The following is a 22,498-nucleotide window of genomic DNA, read 5'->3' on the forward strand; positions in this document are numbered from 1 at the left end:
TTTATTCTAATCGGGTACCGGAGCTTACACACATCCCATTGGTCCTCAGCTGCACGCCAGGACCAACGGGCACAGACAAACGAACACAGTACAACGGGAATTACAGTACAGTACACAAGACACAATTACATAGATGCACGGATTGCTACATTGCCCCCACCTTAGTCTCTTTTTGTCCCCAAAAAGTCTGCAGGGCACAATGCAGAGTCCAGCTCCATAGTTAGGGCGATGCCAGTCCCGCTGGTGTTGCTGCGACTGGCACAGGTTTTCCACGTTGCTGCTGCAGTGGCATCCTGTCAGGGCGCTGCTGGCAAGCGAGCATTCAAAACAACCCCTTAACCCCCCGAGTGACTGTAGCACGAGGTGGCAATGGCCAGTTGCGTGCAGTTGAAACGCTCAACCAGACCATCACTTTGTGGGTGAAAGGGGGTGGTGCAGGTCTTACTGATCCCCAGTCGCTTGCAGACATCGCTGAAGACCTTGCTTTCAAAGTTGTGGCCCTGGTCGGAGTGGAGCTCTTGTGGGACCCCAAACCGGGAGAAGAACCCACTGATAAGTGTGTCCGCTACCGTCTGTGCCTCCTGGTTTGGCACTTCCCTTCCCTTACTGTCACAGTGTCCCCATCTTCTCCCAGTGTCTCTCGCTCCCTTGGCTCTTGCCTTTCACAGTAGCGGCACTCCACCTCACTGCATGGTCTCCTGGACAGGGCGTCAGCTGAAGGATGTCGGGTCTGACCAGGGTGACAGTGGATCCAGTGTCTATCAGCGCGGTGCAGTGCACGCCCTCCACCTTGCGGTTCAGCTGGAGATGTGCCCCGATACTGGTTCTCCCCACGATGACTGGTGCACTGGAGTTCAACCGTATTTAGTGTGTGTATCCAGAAAGCTTCTCTTCTTAATAATTGTTTAACAATATTACCACCTCTTATAGATACTGTCGCCTTTTCTATCCCTATAAACTTAAGGCTCGACGAAGATCCGTGATTTAGTGCTTTATAAAGTTTAGATATTGCATAATCCATATTATTATTCCTTATAGCCGCTTTATGTTCTGCAATTCTGATTTTAAGATCACAATTAAATGAGTTACAGATAATAAAATGTTTTATTGGGAATTTACGTCCAGAATGTGGATGCGTGAAATATTTAATATAATAGGTGTTAGAACAATGGACACATCTACCATATTGATAATTACCATGAATATCAGATTTATTAAGCCAATTGCCTGTATCAGATTTGTACATGGAGGAAACCAATTTGTCTTTAATTTCTTCCTCTTCTAAACCAAATATTTGGTGCAGTTGTAGCTAAGGAATGTAGTTGGGGATCACATGTCAGCATTTTCCAATAAGGACCGGTTTGCTCCATGTAGAGCAAACTGCAGCTAATGACTGGAATGTGTTACAACTTAGACAAAAGTTTAAATAGTTTTCTTGCTGTGGATGCCTTTAGTTGCAGGGTTTCATTTCTGCTGACTGATATCTGTGCCTGCTAATCCTGATTTTCATTGTTTTAAATGTCTATATATATATATATATATATATATATATATATATATATATATATATATATATATATATATATATATACACAGACGTGCTCAAATTTGTTGGTACCCCTCCACAAAAAATGAAGAATGCATAATTTTCTCTGAAATAACTTGAAACTGACAAAAGTAATTGGCATCCACCATTGTTTATTCCATATTTAATAGAAATCAGACTTTGCTTTTGATTTTTTATTCAACATAATATTGTAAATAATAAAACAAATCAAAATGGCAAGGACAAAAATGATGGGACCGCTAACCTAATAATTTGTTGCACAATCTTTAGAGGCAATCACTGCAATCCAACGTTTTCTGTAGCTCTCAATGAGACTTCTGCACCTGTTAACAGGTAGTTTGGCCCACTCTTCCTGAGCAAACTGCTCCAGCTGTCTCAGGTTTGATGGGTGCCTTCTCCAGACTGCAAGTTTCAGCTCTTTCCATAGATGGTTGATAGGATTCAGATCAGGACTCATAGAAGGCCACTTCAGAATAGTCCAATGTTTTGTTCTTATCCATTCTTGGGTGCTTTTAGCTGTGTGTTTTGGGTCATTATCCTGTTGGAGGACCCATGACCTGCGACTGAGACAGAGCTTTCTGACACTGGGCAGTATGTTTCGCTCCAGAATGCCTTGATAGTCTTGAGATTTCATTGTGCCCTGCACAGATTCAAAGCACCCTGTGCCCGGCGCAGCAAAGCAGCCCCAAAACATAACCGAGCCTCCTCCATGTTTCACTGTTGGTATGGTGTTCTTTTCTTTGAAAGCTTCATTTTTTCGTCTGTGAACATAGAGCTGATGTGACTTGCCAAAAAGCTCCAGTTTTGACTCATCTGTCCAAAGGACATTCTCCCAGAAGGATTGTGGCTTGTCAATATGCATTTTAGCAAATTCTAGTCTGGCTTTTTTATGTTTTTCTGTCAAAAGTGGAGTCCTCCTGGGTCTTCTTCCATGGAGCCCACTTTCGCTCAAAAAGCGACTGATGGTGTGATCAGAAACTGACGCACCTTCACCTTGGAGTTCAGCTTGTATCTCTTTGGCAGTTATCCTTGGTTCTTTTTCTACCATTCACACTATCCTTCTGTTCAATCTGGGGTCGATTTTCCTCTTGCGGCCGCACCCAGGGAGGCTGGCTACAGTTCCATGGACCTTAAACTTCTTAATAATATTTGCAACTGTTGTCACAGGAACATCAAGCTGCTTGGAGATGGTCTTGTAGCCTTTACCTTTACCATGCTTGTCTATTATTTTCTTTCTGATCTCCTCAGACAACTCTCTCCTTTGCTTTCTCTGGTCCATGTTCAGTGTGGTGCACACAATGATACCAAACAGCACAGTGACTACTTTTCTCCATTTAAATAGGCTGAATGACTGATTACAAGATTGGAGACATGTGTTTTACTAATTAAAGAAACTAATTAGTTTGAAATATCACTATAATCCAATTATTTATTATCTTTTCTAAGGGGTACCAACAAATGTGTCCAGGCCATTTTAGAATATCTTTGTAGAATAAGCAATAATTCATCTCTTTTCACAGCTTCTTTGCTTTATTCTATGACATACCAAAGGCATGCAAGTGTACATGATAAAATAGCTTTTAATTTCATCACTTTTCAGGAGGAATGAAGCATTATTTCAATGAGCTGTAAGGGTACCAACAAATTTGAGCATGTCTGTATATACAGCTCTGGAAAAAATTAAGAGACCACTGCAAAATTATCAGTTTCTCTGGTTTTACTATTTATAGGTATGTGTTTGGGTAAAATGAACATTTTTGTTTTATTCTATAAACTACTGACAACATTTCTCCCAAATTCCAAATAAAAATATTGTCATTTAGAGCATTTATTTGCAGAAAATGACAACTGGTCAAAATAACAAAAAAGATGCAGTGTTGTCAGACCTCGAATAATGCAAAGAAAATAAGTTCATATTCATTTTTAAACAACATAATACTAATGTTTTAACTTAGGAAGAGTTCAGAAATCAATATTTGGTGGAATAACCCTGATTTTCAAGCACAGCTTTCATGCGTCTTGGCATGCTCTCCACCAGTCTTTCACATTGATGTTGGGTGACTTTATGCCACTCCTGGCGCAAAAATTCAAGCAGCTCGGCTTTGTTTGATGGCTTGTGACCATCCATCTTCCTCTTGATCACATTCCAGAGGTTTTCAATGGGGTTCAGGTCTGGAGATTGGGCTGGCCATGACAGGGTCTTGATCTGGTGGTCCTCCATCCACACCTTGATTGACCTGGCTGTGTGGCATGGAGCATTGTCCGGCTGGAAAAAACAATCCTCAGAGTTGGGGAACATTGTCAGAGCAGAAGGAAGCAAGTTTTCTTCCAGGACAACCTTGTACTTGGCTTGATTCATGCGTCCTTCACAAAGACAAATCTGCCCGATTCCAGCCTTGCTGAAGCACCCCCAGATGAGTCCAATTTTCAGCTTTGCCCAACACCTGGTCGTCTAATGGTTAGACGGAGACCTGGAGAGGCCTACAAGCCACAGTGTCTCACACCCACTGTGAAATGTGGTGGAGGATCGGTGATGATCTGGGGGTGCTTCAGCAAGGCTGGAATCGGGCAGCTTTGGCATGAATCAAGCCAAGTACAAGGTTGTCCTGGAAGAAAACTTGCTTCCTTCTGCTCTGACAATGTTCCCCAACTCTGAGGATTGGTTCAAGGGTACAACAGCAGTGCCCCCCACCTGGGATTGAACCCACGAATATATATATATATATATATATATATATATATATATATATATATATATATATATCCGTTTGTTTGTATGAATTGTATTGTGTTGTGCATTTTTGCTGCTATGGTGTGAGCCTCTTGGCCAGGTCGTTATTGAAAATGAGAATCTGTTCTCAATTGACTCATCTGGTTAAATAAAGGTCATTATTAATTATTATTATTTCAGTTATGTTGGATATTTTATGCAAAAATGAAAAATACATGAATAAATTAATGAATGCATAAATAAATAAATGTTGAAATAAATAAATATGTATTTATTTGTATATTTAGTTATTTATTCGTTTATGTCTCGTTTATTTATTTCTTTTTCATTTTGGCAGCAGCAGCTACATTAGCCCTTTCATCCTCTGAAACCGCAGCAATCTGTAGAAGCACATTGGGCTCCATCTCCGTCAAAGTCGCTTCACCCACATCAGAGCCTTTTTTAGACAGAGCATGTTTGAAATAGGTTCCCATCTCCATTACAGGACTCTGAAACAGGCGGAACCACTTTAGACGGAAAATACGCAATCCGACCACAGAAACACTTTTGAATTTTGCACGGGAGGCATGTTAATTAGGTACCCACTTAATTTGCATAACATTCCGCAAACTGTCAGAATTGTGGCTTTTCATCCTTACTGGCCTTTTTTGATTTTTGCTCGGAACATGAAAAACAGTCAAAAGGTTAAAACCCCGCCACACAAGCGCTCCCCGGCGGTCAGAAAAGCTTTGATATTCAGGACAGCTATGTTTTTGGGTGACTTGCTAATCCAGATGTTATCGTAATAAACGTTTACAGTACAGCTGTAGCGCAGTGCTTAATTTGTAAATCGGGAGGTCCCGGAACACATAATGAGCGCGAGAGGGGGGGTGTTCCGGGGGGGCTCTGAGGTACCGGAACGCATGAGAAAAAAGTGACAAACACAATGTAGCCAGACAATGTAACTATAACCTGTGTTAAGGTGTCATCTTTAGACTTGGCTACAATGCTTGCTGCCGCTAAATGGGCCTTTGTTCGGGCATGTTCAAAAAACTTTTTAATAAGGGCTCTTTGTTGTTTTTTTTACGTCGGAGGCAGAGGACGTTACTGTACATTCCACCCACTCTTTGCTAGTTTCATCCCTCCCTATGATTAATACTTCTAAGTCATCTTGAGTAAAGTCAGCCAAATTACTAAATATTATTATTATTATTATTATTATTATTATTATTATTATTATTATTATTATTAATAATAATAATAATAATAATAATAATAATTATTATTATTATTATTATTATTGAGATATACACCTCATTTCCCAAATAAATAAATACAAACATCTACTGGTATTGTAACGTTATTCTACCCAAGGCTTAATTATATAACTTGTGATTACATATTTGACCTTGAGGAATGAATGTATTTTATACATGACGATTTACAACTACGGTTAAATATTTTATAATTTAATAATGACGGCGATTCACCTAGTCCACAAGGTGACACGTAGTATACGATACAACAACCTTTTAGGAGGATATTGCACATTCTAATGGATGACGTTCTTAAACGTCTATTATATTTTACACGCACATTAAATATACATTTTCTAAATGTTATTTTACTGTGTTAAACACTAAAAAATACCAAATATATACACGTTTAAACTTTGTTTTTATAAAATATACATGTTGCGGTTATGGGTGTGCTTCAAGGTGTGATTGATTACATGACTAATCCCAAAGATTTACTGGATAGAAGAGGAATTGGGCAAACAGCGTTTTGCTATGTGCTGAATAAATACCACGGATTAGTTCCACAAATACCACTCGTTCGAGACTCTCTTTTTTGTTGTTGTAAAAAACAATGGGTGACTCCAAATGTATAGAAAAAAAAAACACATAAGAAATGCAATTGACTATTTTTTTTTTAAAGATTAAATTAGATTAGATTAGATTAGATTGATACTGATGGCTAAACAATGCTAATGGTTCAAACTGTTATGTTATCTCCAGTATTCTAAATATATATTATTATTTTTTTGTTAAACTATATTTAATTTATAGATTCTCCCTAGCTTTTGTGATGTGCAGTTTGTGAACGACTCGTTCTTTCCGGTTCAAATAAACCTACGTAAAAATCTTAATGCGGTCTACATTGATTGGTTTTGTGTCATTGAATCAGTGAATCAAATGAACGAAATGAATCGATTCACCAAACTGAACTGAATCAAATGAATCGAGACACTAAAAAGAATCTAACTGCCCAACACTAAAAAGAATCGAACTGCCCATCACTAAAAAGAATCGAACTGCCCATCACTAGAAAGAATCGAACTGCCCATCACTAAAAAGAATCGAACTGCCCATCACTAAAAAGAATCGAACTGCCCATCACTAAAAAGAATCGAACTGCCCATCACTAAAAAGAATCGAACTGCCCATCACTAGAAAGAATCGAACTGCCCATCACTAGAAAGAATCGAACTGCCCATCACTAGAAAGAATCGAACTGCCCATCACTAAAAAGAATCGAACTGCCCATCACTAAAAAGAATCGAACTGCCCATCACTAAAAAGAATCGAACTGCCCATCACTAAAAAGAATCGAACTGCCCATCACTAGAAAGAATCGAACTGCCCATCACTAAAAAGAATCGAACTGCCCATCACTAAAAAGAATCGAACTGCCCATCACTAAAAAGAATCGAACTGCCCATCACTAAAAAGAATCGAACTGCCCATCACTAAAAAGAATCGAACTGCCCATCACTAGTCCTCCCCGACCCCGCCGAGTCTGACTCACTAGTAGGGCTACTAGCTAGTGGAGGACGTGCCGGTGGTGATGCTGAACTGGCGGGATAAAGCGCAGACAGCGCTGCTAGCTAAGGCATCGCCATCAGGAGCAGTTTCCCCCTCATTTTTGATTTGGCTTTCCTTTCCCCTCGACACGTTTCAAATTCAGTATCGACGACTATCCTAGGCTACGTGACGTGATTACGTAGGGACCTCTCACTAGCTGACCACCACTGTTTAGATCAGTTACTTACCTCGCCGGCCCGCCCCATAACCTCTATGTACAAATAAGAGAGCAGGTCTGGAATCGGTGTGGCAGGATAGGATGCGCTTTTACTGGGGGACGGGAGAAATAACGAGGAGGCAGAAGCAACTTTAACTCTGATCGCTTTTATTAGAATGTTTACAGTGCAGACAGTGGAAAAAATAATAAATCATGCCGCGAGAGGTACCGGATCCGGACAAATTAGGTGCCGGGACAAAAAAAGTAAAATCTGAGAGGTGCCGGATCCTGTTCCGGCAGGATCCAGCTCAAATTAAGCACTGCTGTAGCAACAAAAAAATAATCAACTATCTGCCACATATCAAAAGCAACACCCTGGTTCGTATACAGCACACATAAGAATGCATTGGACAACGCGAAGACCCGTTTTATTTTGACTGGTATGACCACCTGTTCGTAAAACTGCACGACAAAACTGCACGAGAGAGAAAAAAAACTACTTTGGAACCGTAACACTCGTGGGAGCAAAATCAAATTATATATATATATATATATATATATATATATATATATATATATATATATATATATATATATATATATATATATAGACACACACACACACAGTACAAATACATTGTTAGTGATGAGGCACGTATTTACTGTACCTGTCGCCTCTTTGTTACCCTCCCACACGGACTACATTACCTATATGTAATACTGCTCACCTGTGTTAAACTTCAGGGATTTGTCCTCTGCTGAGCCAAATTCATCCAAAAGGGAAATGAAAAAGATGCCGAAGGAATTCTGGATACCGAAGATGACTCCATTGCACCACATAGCAGCCAGCATAACGACCCAGCCCCATCCTCCTTCGGGGTGTTCGAACTCTGCTTCGGCTGCACAGTCCGGGTCGCTCGACCCGACCAACTTGACCACTGCGCTCCCCTTGGTCTCCTCATTGTTGTCGCTTTTCTCCACGTCTTCGTTTAAGGGGGTCTTTTCTGCAGTCTTTGTGTCCTCTTCGGTCGCCTCTTCGTCAGGAAACGGGACCGAGGTGTTTGTCTTCTCTGCTGCTGCTGGTGGGGTAGAGTGAGCATCTTTCAAATCGCCCTCTGTCATTTTGGCACTGTTTTCAGAACACCTCTACAGGCAAACACCATAAGGAAAATAGCAGACCTGCTTTGATTTGCGCGAGTAGTCCACTCCCTGGTGTACCTCACTGCACAGGAAAAGCAAATCTGAAATGCTGCAGCAACACGCTTTACTAGGGGTTATATAAAAAACAAAGAAAGGAAGACAAGGCTAACTATGCTGCTTTGCTTGTGCATGTGTGTGTGTGTGTTTAATGTCCACCCCTCTGTGCCAGAAAGGACGCCTTCAAATCACACAGCCTCTTTCCAGTCACCCCGCACACAGCTGGCTTTCTTTTCTCACTATAGGCACGTCTTAGTAGTGACAGGTGCTGGTGTAGCAATATTGCATAAATAGATACTTCAGGGAGGCGGGGCCTCGCGCATATTTGGAAGGTTTGTCTTCTGATTGGCCAGGTGTTGCTGTCTGTCACTAAAATGCAAGTTGCCGATGCGGTGTAATGTTGTAATGGGGTGTTTTTGTTGGGGGGCTCGATGCACTGTACTATGAGGCGGTGTTAGGGACATATTTCAAACTTCTATGCATGCAGCACGTGTTCTAATCGCATACACTGCCATAAAGTCTCACAAAAAATACAAGTAAACATATCAAAGGTACTGTATATCATGTATGTCTTTGATATAAACTACCAACACGGTTTAATAGACTACAAATAATATTTTCTTTTCTAGAATATACGCATATGTTTCCTACAGGATAAAAATATTCTTCTTTCCCGTGGAATATAATTCTAAGGATATTAATGTGACGTTTTGCTAATCTCACCATTTCTCATTCCAAAATTCGACAACCCGTTTATTATTATTATTATTGCTCATTTGTTGACTAATTTGCATGTGCTGTTACATTTGATTGTATTATCAATACAGCATAGTTTAGGAGTTTCTGTAATAAACTACAATTCCACATTTTATCGAAGAGGTAAACAAAAAGCAATATAGGCAATTGCCACGTGAATTTAAGTAATTTGGTCTGAATTTCTTGCACCACCTACTGTTGTTAAGCTGCTAAGCACTAGTGTGTACAGCATCACAGAGGGCCCTTTTCCAGCACGTGGGGGCTTAAAACCTGCTGCTGAGCCAGGTTTACTTTAAATGGTTTTACTAGCAGAACCTGGAGAAAAGCAAGCTTATCGGTTTCAAATCTACCATCCACCGCCTATGGAAAAAGAATCAGGGCATCACAGCTCTGCCACAGACATGAATCCCATTGAGCAGGTGTGGGCTATCCTTGACTGATCCCCGTGGAAGCGTCCCAGTAAACCCACTCCCTGGGTTTATAGATTGTCTGGCAGGAATGGGTTGCTAATCATAGGCACCCGTAGGGGACGTGGGCAAACTATATATTTTGCCCCCGCCACTAACTGTTCACACTATTATTCTGTTTTGTTATGATTTTGCCTTTTAATGATTTATAATTCAATTTATAAATGGAAAGGCATTCAGAGGTCAGAACGACCACAATAAAACGCACCCGACACAAACTTTGGTTTGGCCCATGGTCCGCACTATCACAATATCTTACCATAGCAGCTGTAATTCAGTACATGTATTTTACCTTTTTTTCCTACCTGATGAAAATCTGTTCTAGTACACACCCTCTGAATGTTCACTGCACTATACATTTAATCTATCTAGAAATTTAGTATAGCAAATAAAGTAAAAAGGAGAACAGTTTTTGCTGTCAGTGGCAATACAGTATCCACAATAGCAATATCAACTAGTTTCTGGTTTGAATGACAAGTTGTAGAAATCAAACAACTGGAAGCAGACTGGTTACTTTGAGCAACTTTACTTTAGCTTATCATGATAACACAGGTACAGTGCGATCTTCTCTGACAAAGCCAGGAGGCTTTGAATAAACTCTGTGAACAACTTATTGAACAAACAGCATGATCAGCATTAACGCATGTAGCCAACTAAATATGCTACCATAGGGGATGAACATCCTCAGTGACAGAGATGTAATGGAGGGGCCCCCACATTTTACATACATCTAACGAGCCAAGTCTTAATATGCTTTAAAATAAGGTAACAGAACCCCTATAAACCTGCCCATGTGTGCTTTTGGCAGACTTGTATTTTTACATGTACATTCTGTGAATGTGAGTGACAGCTGCAGCAGGGGATGTATGCTGCTTACATATTTGCTTCTTTTATAAATGATCAAATGTGGCAACCAGTAGTTCAATGGCATGAAAGGCACCCAAGACGTATGGCTGCTTGCACCCCTATTTAACCTGTTATACCACCCGGGCTGCTCTGTGAAAAGGGTGGAGGCAAGACCATGTACTTGTTCACCATTTCAGTGGTCAAGAGCTTATAAGAATGGACTAAATAATACACTTGACTTGTTGAAACTATTTACAATCCTGACATACACTGAAGAGCCAAGCCATTCGTATCTTTGGTTAAAATAGGTCATCAGATTTAAATAATTATATAATGATATTCTGAGACAATAAAAGCAATTCGGTAAAAAAGTCGAGTGTTTGTTTTTATTACAATTACGTGGAAACCCAAGCACTATACTGCTACTGCTGCTTCTCTAATCCTTCTTAATACATTTTACTGCAGCACTGAAATACTCAACATTGAAGCATGTATACAGACTTTAAATTCATAACAAGGTACATGCTTGTGTTTCAATTCCAAAACAAAATCAGTACCGGCTCTTTGGAGAAGCGATTGGGTTACATGTAAAACACAAAACTATTAGATTTTTTTTCACTAAGCAATTGCCTGCAATGTAGCAGCCCCAACCCACTGCGTAGATGTCAGATGTTTCAGTACCACATAGAAATAATGTTTAAAAAAATTGGTACACCGACAGATTGTGAACGTTTCTGAAATAGCTACAACAAAGAAAGCAGTAATTTTGTCACAAAATGACAAGGATAAAACCATCGTCCAGGGCTGCAGTCAGCATTTCAATCACTGAGTCTTTGCCTTCTTTGCAGTGGTTGCTTCCGCTTCCACTTCCTCTCCCTCTCCCTCCGCTTTTTCTCCTTTCCTCTTTTTCAGCCCCTTCATTTTGCGGGTCTGCAACTTGGCCAGATCCTGCTTCTGCATGTGGAGACGCCCATACTTCGTGCCAAAGACATCGTGGGAAACGTTCTTCTTCTTCTTTGGCTAGGAAGGGCAGATCATTTGATTTTACCACAATGGTTTCATCAACCAAAAAGTCAACTTTAGTTTGACATAAATCCTTTTGATTTTTCGGAAGTATTAGAATGAAGGCTGCAAGACTGTTCTCCACAAACATTTAATCAAAGTTAAACCAGTATCCTTATTGATCAACCATTTATCTACTTTGTCACTATATACAGTGTACCACTGTACCCAATTCAAGTGTAAATCAGTAACATTTGATATCAATTTGAATGTGAAATGTACATACAAAAGAGTGTACTTTAATTAGCAAATTACCTGTAACTATATAGTCAACAGTGCTGAATTTAGAAATGCCAATAGAAATAAACATTCAATGACACTCCCCCCTAATACATACCTTAAGGGCTTTGGGCTGCCTGTGTGCGGTCTTGTAGAGATCATCGGATGCTAGATGTGTCCTGCGCATTGTGAAATCAAAGGAGGGGCCCATGTCTTCCAGCTCTATCCTTGGGGTCCTGCATCCAGACTTCTTCAGCAAAGCCCTATTAAAAGCAAAGACCAAGGAGAAATGAGCTCTCGCACAGGAGCAGAGAATCCATTCACACAAGATGTACAAAATGCATACATCAGGTTTCCACAATACTGTGTTCAATGTGCCACAGCGATAATGTAAAGAATGTTACCAACTGAGAACATTCCAAAAGGAAATAAAGCTGCATTCTTGATTGTATAGCAGTGGCACAATATACAGCGAGGAGGTAAGTTTGACTGGATTCCTAATGTAAAACAAGTAATGCAGAACCAGAAGATTGAGAATAGCAACTGTATTAACAAAATGTATTTTACAATCCACAGTCTGTGAAGCTAAGACAGGAATACTAGGAGGTGCAACACAGCGACACACTTAACTGCCAGACTAGAACGTGAATAGTACCATATTTAAACTTGAGCACCACGACATTACTTCATGTCTAAATGCTACCATATTATTAACCGATTGTAAGTTGGACAGCAAGTTGGACATGGCTTATAAAATGATACAAAAATACATATAAACCCACTATCGACACCAGAGGATATAACTTACCTAGCCTTCCAGCTCCCAGAAATGCAAAACTATTCAGAAAATAAGTAAGGAATCTCCCAAGGTCAGTGGAGATATCCTCAGACCCAAGCACAATTGAAAAAAAAAAAAAAGGCCAACATATTTTGCATATTTATAAACCCTTTTTGGATGACACTGTGTGATAAAACAAATACCAAAAAGTCAAGGTAATGAAGATATACACCCTAATTGCATAATTCATATGCCTTTTCTACACACACAAAGCAGAATCTCAGTGCTTACTTGTAGCTTCGAAGGTAGATCTTCCCTTCCAGTGCTGTGATATGTAGAACATGTTCAAGGCCGGCCAAGCGGACACACGGTACTGTAGGCCCACGGAAAAAATCTGAAACCAAACACAGCAAACATTCAATTTACGACATGACTATTGTTTCCAACAAATCACAACAATTTCCTGGAGAAAAGAATCATTTAAATTCTTACAAAAAGAAAAAGTTCAGAATCGACAGACTTGAATTAATGTCTGTATTATTATTATTATTAATATTATTTATTTCTTAGCAGACGCCCTTATCCAGGGCGACTTACAATTGTTACAACATATCACATTACACATTATTTCACATTTCACAGATATCACATTATTTTTACATACAATTACCCATTTATACAGTTGGGTTATTACTGGAGCAATCTAGGTAAAGTACCTTGCTCAAGGGTACAACAGCAGTGTCCCCCACTGGGGATTGAACCCACAACCCTCCGGTCAAGAGTCCAGAGCCCTAACCACTACTCCACACTGCTGCCCCTGATCCCCACTAGATGGCAGGTAGGCACTTTAGGGTCTGGATTAGTTGTTGACATTATTTTTTATATATATATATATTATATATATATAGCAAGTCAGTTAGTTTGCAACACCCAAAGCAGATGAGTGGTTAAAAAAGCCATTCATGTTTGGATATACTGACCCCTGCTGAAATTTAAACAGAACTACACCAAGTTCACTTAAAGGGGTACTAACCAAAGCTTTAAAAACACCTCTACCTTTTTTTGGCATTGGAGATATAATCACTGGTCCTTTTATTTTATAAAATCATGATTTGTTGTGACATGTTAACTACAAGCACTGTTGTCAAACTACAGAACTAACTGCCCAAACACAGGCGCCATAGCCTCGCCTACACTGCCTCATGATTTACACACAAGCACACAAACCCAGTTAAACCCATTTAGCAAGATTCAAAAGCATCTACGTTTATATTATATATATATATATATAAAAAAAAAAGGCTTACCGATTAAGAGACTCTTCAGCTTTTTGTGTTCGTTATCTGTCTCAAATGCATCTCCTGCAAAGATCAGTAATGGTTTTGTCCCTTCTGGGAACTTACTGTTCTGGGGTTAAAATAAATAAGATAATTATTTAACATATGGTGCAATGCTAACATGGCACTGACTGACAGACTATTTCAGGACAGCTCATAGATAAAAAAAAAACAACATTATTATGGAATAAATACAATACCCATGTTATATTTGCTATTGTTACATTTGTCTATTGCATCTTCTAAATGTGTTATATTTGCTGTTGTTATATTTGCTGTCTATTGCATCTTCTAAAACTTGGGAACTATAATGAACTGGAATTCCAACATTTACCAAGATTAATCTTATTAATACACTGTCATATCCCTACAAGCTATTAGGCTATTACTAGTGTCATGTTGTATATAATGTCTTACATCAAGTTTACTGGGTTCAGCAGCTAATGAATAAAAAGGGTATGGGTTTACATGAACAGATACTTAAAGCATCAAATAAAAAAGCAAATAAATTGATGATTCTCTACCCCCCCCCCCCCCCCAAATACCTTGAAGTCCTTCAAAGACACAAACTTTTCAATCCCCAGTTCAATCATATCCAGCACATGGAAATCAAACATCCGACCTGCAACACAGATGAAACAGAAACGGGTCAGGGTCCCATTTGATCTGGAAAGCACGTCACTTTATTTATTTATTTTGTTTAAGAGAAATAAAATGTGTACCAAAAATAAGGTTGTTGGGTCTTTTCTTATTATGGGACCCAAACAAAAACAAAGAGCAGTCAGATTTCTTGGAAAAGAATTCCTAGAAGAGAATAAACAAAGCAGTGATTAAAACTGACGACACGTGCAGACACTTTGGCACCTTTTTTTTTAAAACTAATTACATAAAACATCATTTTTAAAAAATGGGCCCCTCAGAATACATGGTGTTTGCACAAAAACCCACAGGCGTTACGAAGAAATCGTCACAATTAGCAAGTCAACCAATTTAATTCACAAGGACCTTTTCTGTACGAAACACACCCACGTTCAACCTATAAACACGTGGAGTTGAAGGACATTTAGAAGTTCTTTTTTTTTTTTTTTTTATTAATTTTTAGACATTTTTATGCACAAATTGCAAATAAAGCCAGCCAGCCAGGCACAGACTTAAAAAGGCAAATCAATTAAACATGTGATCTAGGGTTAAGCAAAAAAGGCTCAGTTTAAAAGAAGGATTAGAAAAAAGATACTTCTAGTAACTGAAATATAACACATTTCTGAGGAAATATGCCAAACATAGGGGCACTATTCACAAATCTCATTAGCTGAAACTATTTACAATCCTGACATACACTGAAGAGCCAAGCCATTCGTATCTTTGGATAAAATAGGTCCTCAGATTAAAATGTTTTCAGAAGATGCCTATAACTTTCGAGGACAGTTCCATGAAAGTCAAACTGAATTGTATTCATAAGAACAGATTTTTAAAACATCATCTTTAAATAACGCCCGAGTTAAAGCTGTGTGAAAAGGACCTATAGTCACGTGCTTACCTTGTAGAAATCCGCTTAAAGCACAATCACGCCAAAATTACTCCTTATCGGTTTTTAAAACTCTGAATCAAGTAAATGTTCTAGGAAGCTTTTGGCTATATAACTTTAAAAATATGTGTTACAGTTTTCAGCCAACATTTCAAAGCAGGAGGGTGTGCTCCAAACTGGAACACACAAATCGGCCTTATGATTCCACACCTGCATCTAAATGACTGCAGCTTCGGTTCACTTACGCTGAGATCAGAGACATGAAACAAAACACACATTATTCAGGTTTCATACTTACAAGGCTTGTTTGGTCTTCAAAAGGCCGGGTTATATTTTTCCTAAAAAAAAGAGGTCACCCCGTTAAGATTTTCATTGGTTAAAAAACATGAACACAGACAAATCTGTTATTTTATACTAGCTGAGGTCAATGTTACAGTGCCAGTTATTTTACAAGAGCTCAATATTGCACATGTCAACTCAAGTATTAGACATGACAGTGACTGCCCACCAAGATTGTTTCATACTTACTTTTTGTACATGACTGCATTGGGTTTCTTTAGGGAATACTGTGAAAACAAGAAAACAAAGCATACATGAAATGAAGGAAGCTGTGTGGTCCAGTGGTTAAAGAAAAGGGCTTGTAACCAGGAGGTCCCCGGTTCAAATCCCACCTCAGCCAGTGACTCATTGTGTGACCATGAGCAAGTCATTTAACCTCCTTGTGCTCCGTCTTTCGGGTGAGATGTAGTTGTAAGTGACTCTGCAGCTGATGCATAGTTAGCACACCCTAGTCTCTTTAAGTCGCCTTGGATAAAGGCGTCTGCTAAATAAACAAATAATAATAATAATAATAATAATAATAATAATAATAATAATAATAATAATAATAATGAAATGTTCACATGGTCTGTAAAGCAGATATCATATTCCATTATTATTATTATTATTATTTATTTCTTAGCAGACGCCCTTATCCAGGGCGACTTACAATCGCAAGCAAATACAAATACATTCAAGTGTTACAATACAAGTCATACAATAAGAGCAAGCCATAAACATGATTGTAAATTACCACCACCCCATAGTTTGTAAATGTAAGACACAAAATATTATTTAATTCACACAATTATAAAAGACGGGTGAGGAAAACATGTTTCGGGAAATCGAACTATGACTAGCAACCGAAACATAAGAGGCGAGTTTATTCAGTCAGATGCTGCAGGTGACATTTGCCAGCATACAGTACGACACACACTCAAAGAGCCTCAAAAGTAAAAAATAATACATCAATAAATAAAGAAACGTACTTACAATGTCTTTCAGTGCCTGGGTTACTGTCTGGTTTGCGTTCCCGCCTTTAATAAGCATCGCATTTTTTATATTTTCGTTAAGTTTGGGTTCTCTACCTTGAAGAAATCTCTTGGATCGTTTTGTTTTGGGTTTTCTGAATAAGAAAAATAAACAATTACATTACAACAGCACATTTGGCCTTAGGACAACCTAGTAATAATAATTAATAAGGGTACCCTATTCTTCCAATAGCTAGCTTTGTCATCAGACGAATGAAGACATATACTAGATCATTTTGAGTTTCCGAATACCTGTTATCTAGTAAAATGGTTGACATCAAGTATCTTTCTTAAACATTTTATAAAATTGTACTCGGTACAGCTACTGCCATATTTATTTCCCAGAGTTTAACTAAAGCAAATACTTAAATACATAACTTGATGATGACAAAGCCAAACACAGTACCGCATGTGTTATCATTACGGGTGCATGGTTATTTGTAAGAAAACAATCAAAAACGCCATAAGCCATTTTTTTAAAACAATTAAAAACGTTTGTATTTTTATTGTAAATTAAAAACTTACACGACCCCATCCAGCTGTGTCATTTTACTGTCTAAATCCAAATCTACTCTCTGATACTGCAAACACACTACACTCCACGTGAATCCACACGCACTTCAAACAGGAAGTACTCTGCAAAGGTTAAAGGTATTCTTACGTAATTTCCTCAACAGGCGCACTATATGTTGCGTACTGTAGTAAAAATAAATAAAAAATAAAATACTAATACAGCTATGGTGACATCTATATAATAATGTTTTATTGTTGTATAATATTTAATCATATATATATATATATATATATATATATATATATATATATATATATATATATATATATATATATATATATGATTAAATATAAAGCTGTCGGTTAAATAGACGAGGCCTAAATTATTGTTTTTTGTTTTTTTTTAAATACAAACGAATAATAATAATAATAAAAAAGTAAAAGCCCAACAGCTATCTTATTTTATTTACTGGTAATAAAAAACGTAAATACTTCATTTACTGGTTTCACTAGAAGTCGTAGTAGTAGTCATGCAATTTTACAAACAACCACTAGGTGCCTGTAAAGAATGATGTTTATAAATTAAGCGGCCCTACCTAAATCGCGGTAAAAATAAAAACAAATTGCGGCTCAGTTGTGAACAAAGTAAGAACAATTGCGGAAAAGTAATTATAGCTCTTTAATAATTCTGGTAACTTACAAAATACAAGGGTATTCGTTTTTTTATTTATTAAAACCTAAAAAAAATATGCTGAAATGATTTTTTTTAAAAATAGCATTATTTGCATGCCAAATAATGTATTTGCATTTACCAGAAACGTTTCCACCGTAACTATGCATTTATACAAAACACAACAAAAAATAAACCATGTCTATAATCTCACCAGTAGGTCCTACATTTTTAAAATGCTGGATAGAATTAAGTCCAGTAATCTTTAGACTTTTACATTTTAGAAGCATTGAGGTCAGTGCAGAACACCCACTGGCAGTCTTCTCGTTCGTGCCCTGTCCTTTGGACTTGTCCCGAGATGCTGCTCGGCATCTACAGAAAAGGCAAGATCGATAGAGATCTTTTTAATGTCTGTTGACTCTGGATTTACGCCTCATGGATACAAGCATAACATAATTAAGATATGATCGTTTTCATCAATGGTTTGGCATTCTGAGCAATTAATTCAATGGCAAATACGTGTCGTTTATAAGTAGGGTTGCCACCTTTTCCACAGATCAAACCCGGACATATTTCTCTGTCAGCCTAGCTCTATCAAAACTGCAGTATATTGTAATACAGTTTAACACACCACCAGTTCTCGGTACAAATCAATAATTATGCAGTAGCCTATACACAGTATTGTGCTCTTGATATTTCTAGCAATCGAACTTGCAAGCCAGAAAAATAGTATATGATGGTAGGTTGGAGGCTATCCCCCCCAATAATAAATATTAATAAACGTTATTAATAGACGTTAAAAACTACGGCACTATTGGTTGTGTGTCGGAAAAAAAAAGAGACAAAATGAGTCAAAATGTACTTGAATTTGTTTTTGGTTTTTCAGTGTTGTGGCTACCCCTAAATATGCAATGTTAATCACACGCTGATCAATTTAATGTAAAGCATTATTCAAATGCTGGCGCATAGTAGAATGTACAGATCAGTGCTAAACAGTACAGTGCCGTCAAAAAGTATTTGCCCCCTGTCTGATTTTCTGCATTTTTGCATATTTTTGACTCTGAATGTTATCAGATCTTCAACGAAAACCTAATATTAGATAAAAGGGACCCTGAGTGAACAAATACCACAAAAAATGGATACATATTTCATTTATTCATTAAAGAAAGTTATACAACACCCAATGCCCCTGTGTGAAAAAGTAATCGCCCCCTTAGACTCTGGTTATGCCACCTTTAGCAGCAATAACTGCAACCAAACACTTCCTGTAATTATTGATTAGCCTCTCACAGCGCCGTGGAGGAATTTTGGCCCACTCCTCCATGCAGAACTGCTTCAACTCAGTGACATTTGTGGGTTTTCGAGCATGAACTGCTCGTTTCAGGTCCTGCCACAACATCTCAATGGGGTTTAGGTCTGGACTTTGACTAGGCCATTCCAAAACTATAAATTTCTTGTTCTTCAACCATTCTCATGTAGACTTGCTTGTGTGTTTCGGATCATTGTCTTGCTGCATGACCCAGCTGCACTTCAGCTTCAGCTCACGGACGGATGGCCTGACATTCTCCTGTAGAATTCTCTGATACAGAGCAGAATTCATGGTTCCTTCAATGATGGCAAGGCGTCCAGGTCCTGTTGCAGCAAAGCATCCCCAAATCATGACACTACCACCACCATGCTTGACCGTTGGTATGAGGTTCTTACTGTGGAATGCAGTGTTTGGTTTTCGCCAGACATAACGGGGCCCATGTTGGCCAAAAAGTTCCACTTTTGACTCATCTGTCCATAGAACATTGTTCCAGAACTCTTGAGGATCATCCAGGTGCTTTTTGGCAAACTTTAGGTGAGCATTCATGTTCTTCTTAGTGAGCAATGGTTTCCACCTTGCTACTCTGCCATGAATCCCATTTTTGCCCAGTGTCTTTCTGATGGTGGTGTCATGAACACTGACCTTAGCCGAGACGAGAGATGCCTGCAGATCCCTGGATGTTGTTCTAGGGTTCTTTGCGACTTCCTGGACGATTTTACGCCTTGCTCTTGGAGAGATTTTGGCAGGACGGCCATTCCTGGGAAGACAATATGTCTCTGACTGTGCTTCGGTGGAGCCCCAGAGCCTTAGAAATGGCTTTGTAACCCTTTCCAGACTGATAGGCGTCAACAACTTTTTTCCGGAGGTCAGGAATTTCTTTTGTTCGTGGCATGATGTGCCTCTGGAACCTGTGTGCTGACAACTTCACTCTGATGGTAAGGGCCAAAGTTAGTCAGATTTATATTGGGCAGGGCTGGCCCAAATCAGGCCTGGTTGTTAACCAAAGTACTCAAACAGCTGAGCCTAATTAGCCCTTTAATTGGGTTGAGTTAACTGGGGGGGGGGGGGGGGGGGGAAATAACTTTTTCACACCTGAAGATTGCATGTTTGATTACCTTGCACACCAAACAAATGAAAGAACCACCAAACTTTGTTGTCATTTTTTCTCTCAGACTTCCTCTATATACTACTACAACCCACAAAAAAATCTGACCAAATACAATGTGAAAAATGTGCAAAAATGCAGAAAATCAGACAGGGGGCAAATACTGCACGAACGCACGGCACCGCACAATACAATCGCTGCTTGTGTGCACGTTGCAACCAGTGCAAGCGGTGTTCGGTGCACAGCCAATGCAGAACACTGAACTGATGTCAGTCAAGTCGGGGTTCCACCCCTGTACGGCCTGCAAAGCAAAGATCCTGCATGTGCGCGGTGCTTGGGCGTCCAACATGCCAACTTGACCCTCGAGGGAGAGGTGGCCTGCAATATCTGTGCGGCTCTTCAGCCCCGGGGAAGGGAGAACAGGTTGGAGAGGGCCATGAGGGTGAGTTCCACATCCTTGGTGGCCGGACCACTGGTGGCTCTAGACCCCAGAACCCCTCCTCCATGATTTGTCCCAGGACCCCCTGCTAGTCGCTCCCCATCCCCGCAGGCGAGAAGGGTGAAGCGTTCGAAGCAGGCGAGGGACATTATGGACCTGAAAGCCCAGATGGCCCAGGTCCTGGAGCTTTTGTCGAAACAGGCGCCTGCGGCTCCTGCTGCAGTCCCAGCTCCTATACAGCCCCAATTGCCATACCCTCCCTCACCCAGGGGAGATCAGGGTGGATGGCAAGAGGCGTTCCAGCTGGCGCAAGAGGACACGCTTTCCATAGTGGCCTCCGGGGATGGGGCCTCCTTCTCCTCTGACACGCAGGTAGGAGAGGAGCCCGAACCCCCTGCCGAGGAAGAACCTGGCTTCGGGGTAGCCTCAGAAGCCAGCGCTCCTCCACTGTTGAACTCAGTGTCGGCACTGATGGGACGAGCTGCAGCATTCCTGCAGGTCCCCTGGACGCCAGCAGCAGAACCACGCCGGTCTGTGTACCGGACGCAGGGGATGGCTCCTCGCCCTCAAAAGTTCCCGACTTTCCGGACTTCATGGAGGAGATACTCATGGAGGAGATACGCTCCTCCTGGGATTGTCCGGCCTCAGCTCCAAGCGTGCTGAAGCAGGCCACACAGATTGCCTCTCTGTAAGGTGCGGAAAAGCTGGGCCTAGCAGGGTTCCCCCCGGTAGACTCCACCATCATGGCCCTGGTTAAGGCCAGCGACCGGGCATGCCCGAACCCACAGTGCAGGGTGATGGAAACGCACCTCAAACAGGCGTATGCAGTGGAGGCGCAGGTAACTCGCCTATCAAACACAGCAGACAGCTGTGGTTGTCGCAAGCCAGGGTCCCTGATGCGGATAAGGCTGCGCTGCTAGACGTGCTTATATCCCCGGGACATACCCTTGGGCCACCCGTGGAGGAGATCCAGCAGAGATCCGACTGGGAATGCGAAGCGTCCCGGCAGGTGGCCGCATTGCTCCCTCCCCGCGCTCCCGCGTGGGGCAGGTCAAACCACTGGCGAGCTCCTCCGACGTGGACTGTCACCAGGATAGTTCCAGTCCCCACGGCTCTGCTGGGTGACCTAAGGCATTGCCTACAGGACACACCAGCAGCGAACAACCAGCCCCTCCCAGCAGGCAGAGGGAACGCAGGATGTGACCAGCCCACACACCAGCATCCCAGCAGGCGTTTCCAGGACCAACACCCTAGACAGCCACCCCAAACTGCCCCACCACAACCTCAGCAGCCTCGGCAGGGTCTCTGAAGACTGGCGGCCTCAGACTCCCTTTTAGGCACAACAGCTGCAGTACTGGTGCGCTTGCATCTCAGACACCTGGGTGCTCACCACCGTGCACAACAGTTATGCACTTCAGTTCTGTTTGGGACCTCCTTCCTTTCGAGGAATCACAAATACTTTTGTGACAGACCCTCTCTGGGCCTCAGTACTTCAGAAGGAAGTGGCTGCCTTGCTGTGCAAGCAAGCTATTTGTCTTGTAGACCCCACCTCCCACGGAGAGGGGTACTATTCGAGGTATTTTCTGGTGCCCTAAAAAGATGGCGGCTTTCGTCCCATCTTTCGCCCG

General features: G+C 40.5%; 2 protein-coding genes across 2 annotated transcripts in view; both read right to left on the bottom strand.

Annotated features, from left to right (window-relative positions):
* LOC117402691 (monocarboxylate transporter 10) overlaps nucleotides 1-8,758 on the bottom strand; it is a 59,198-nt gene extending 50,440 nt beyond the window's left edge. Inside the window, exon 1 of the mRNA XM_034004073.3 lies at nucleotides 8,027-8,758. Within this exon, the coding sequence (XP_033859964.2) occupies nucleotides 8,027-8,420 (394 nt within the window). The 5' untranslated portion in view covers nucleotides 8,421-8,758. The remainder of the gene's footprint in view (nucleotides 1-8,026) is intronic.
* Nucleotides 8,759-10,931: 2,173 nt separating this feature from the next.
* On the bottom strand, nucleotides 10,932-17,487 carry rpf2 (ribosome production factor 2 homolog). The gene is made up of 10 exons (XM_034003947.3): nucleotides 17,360-17,487; nucleotides 16,797-16,929; nucleotides 16,014-16,051; nucleotides 15,784-15,823; nucleotides 14,683-14,764; nucleotides 14,506-14,582; nucleotides 13,931-14,030; nucleotides 12,915-13,017; nucleotides 11,964-12,108; nucleotides 10,932-11,584 (listed from the first exon to the last, which is right to left on the bottom strand). Exons 1-10 carry the CDS (start codon nucleotides 17,380-17,382, stop codon nucleotides 11,387-11,389), a joined length of 939 nt encoding a protein of 312 aa, XP_033859838.1. The 5' UTR covers nucleotides 17,383-17,487; the 3' UTR covers nucleotides 10,932-11,386.
* Nucleotides 17,488-22,498: the final 5,011 nt, after the last annotated feature.

Source organism: Acipenser ruthenus, chromosome 5 (genome assembly GCF_902713425.1).
Source record: "Acipenser ruthenus chromosome 5, fAciRut3.2 maternal haplotype, whole genome shotgun sequence".
NCBI lineage: Eukaryota > Metazoa > Chordata > Actinopteri > Acipenseriformes > Acipenseridae > Acipenser > Acipenser ruthenus.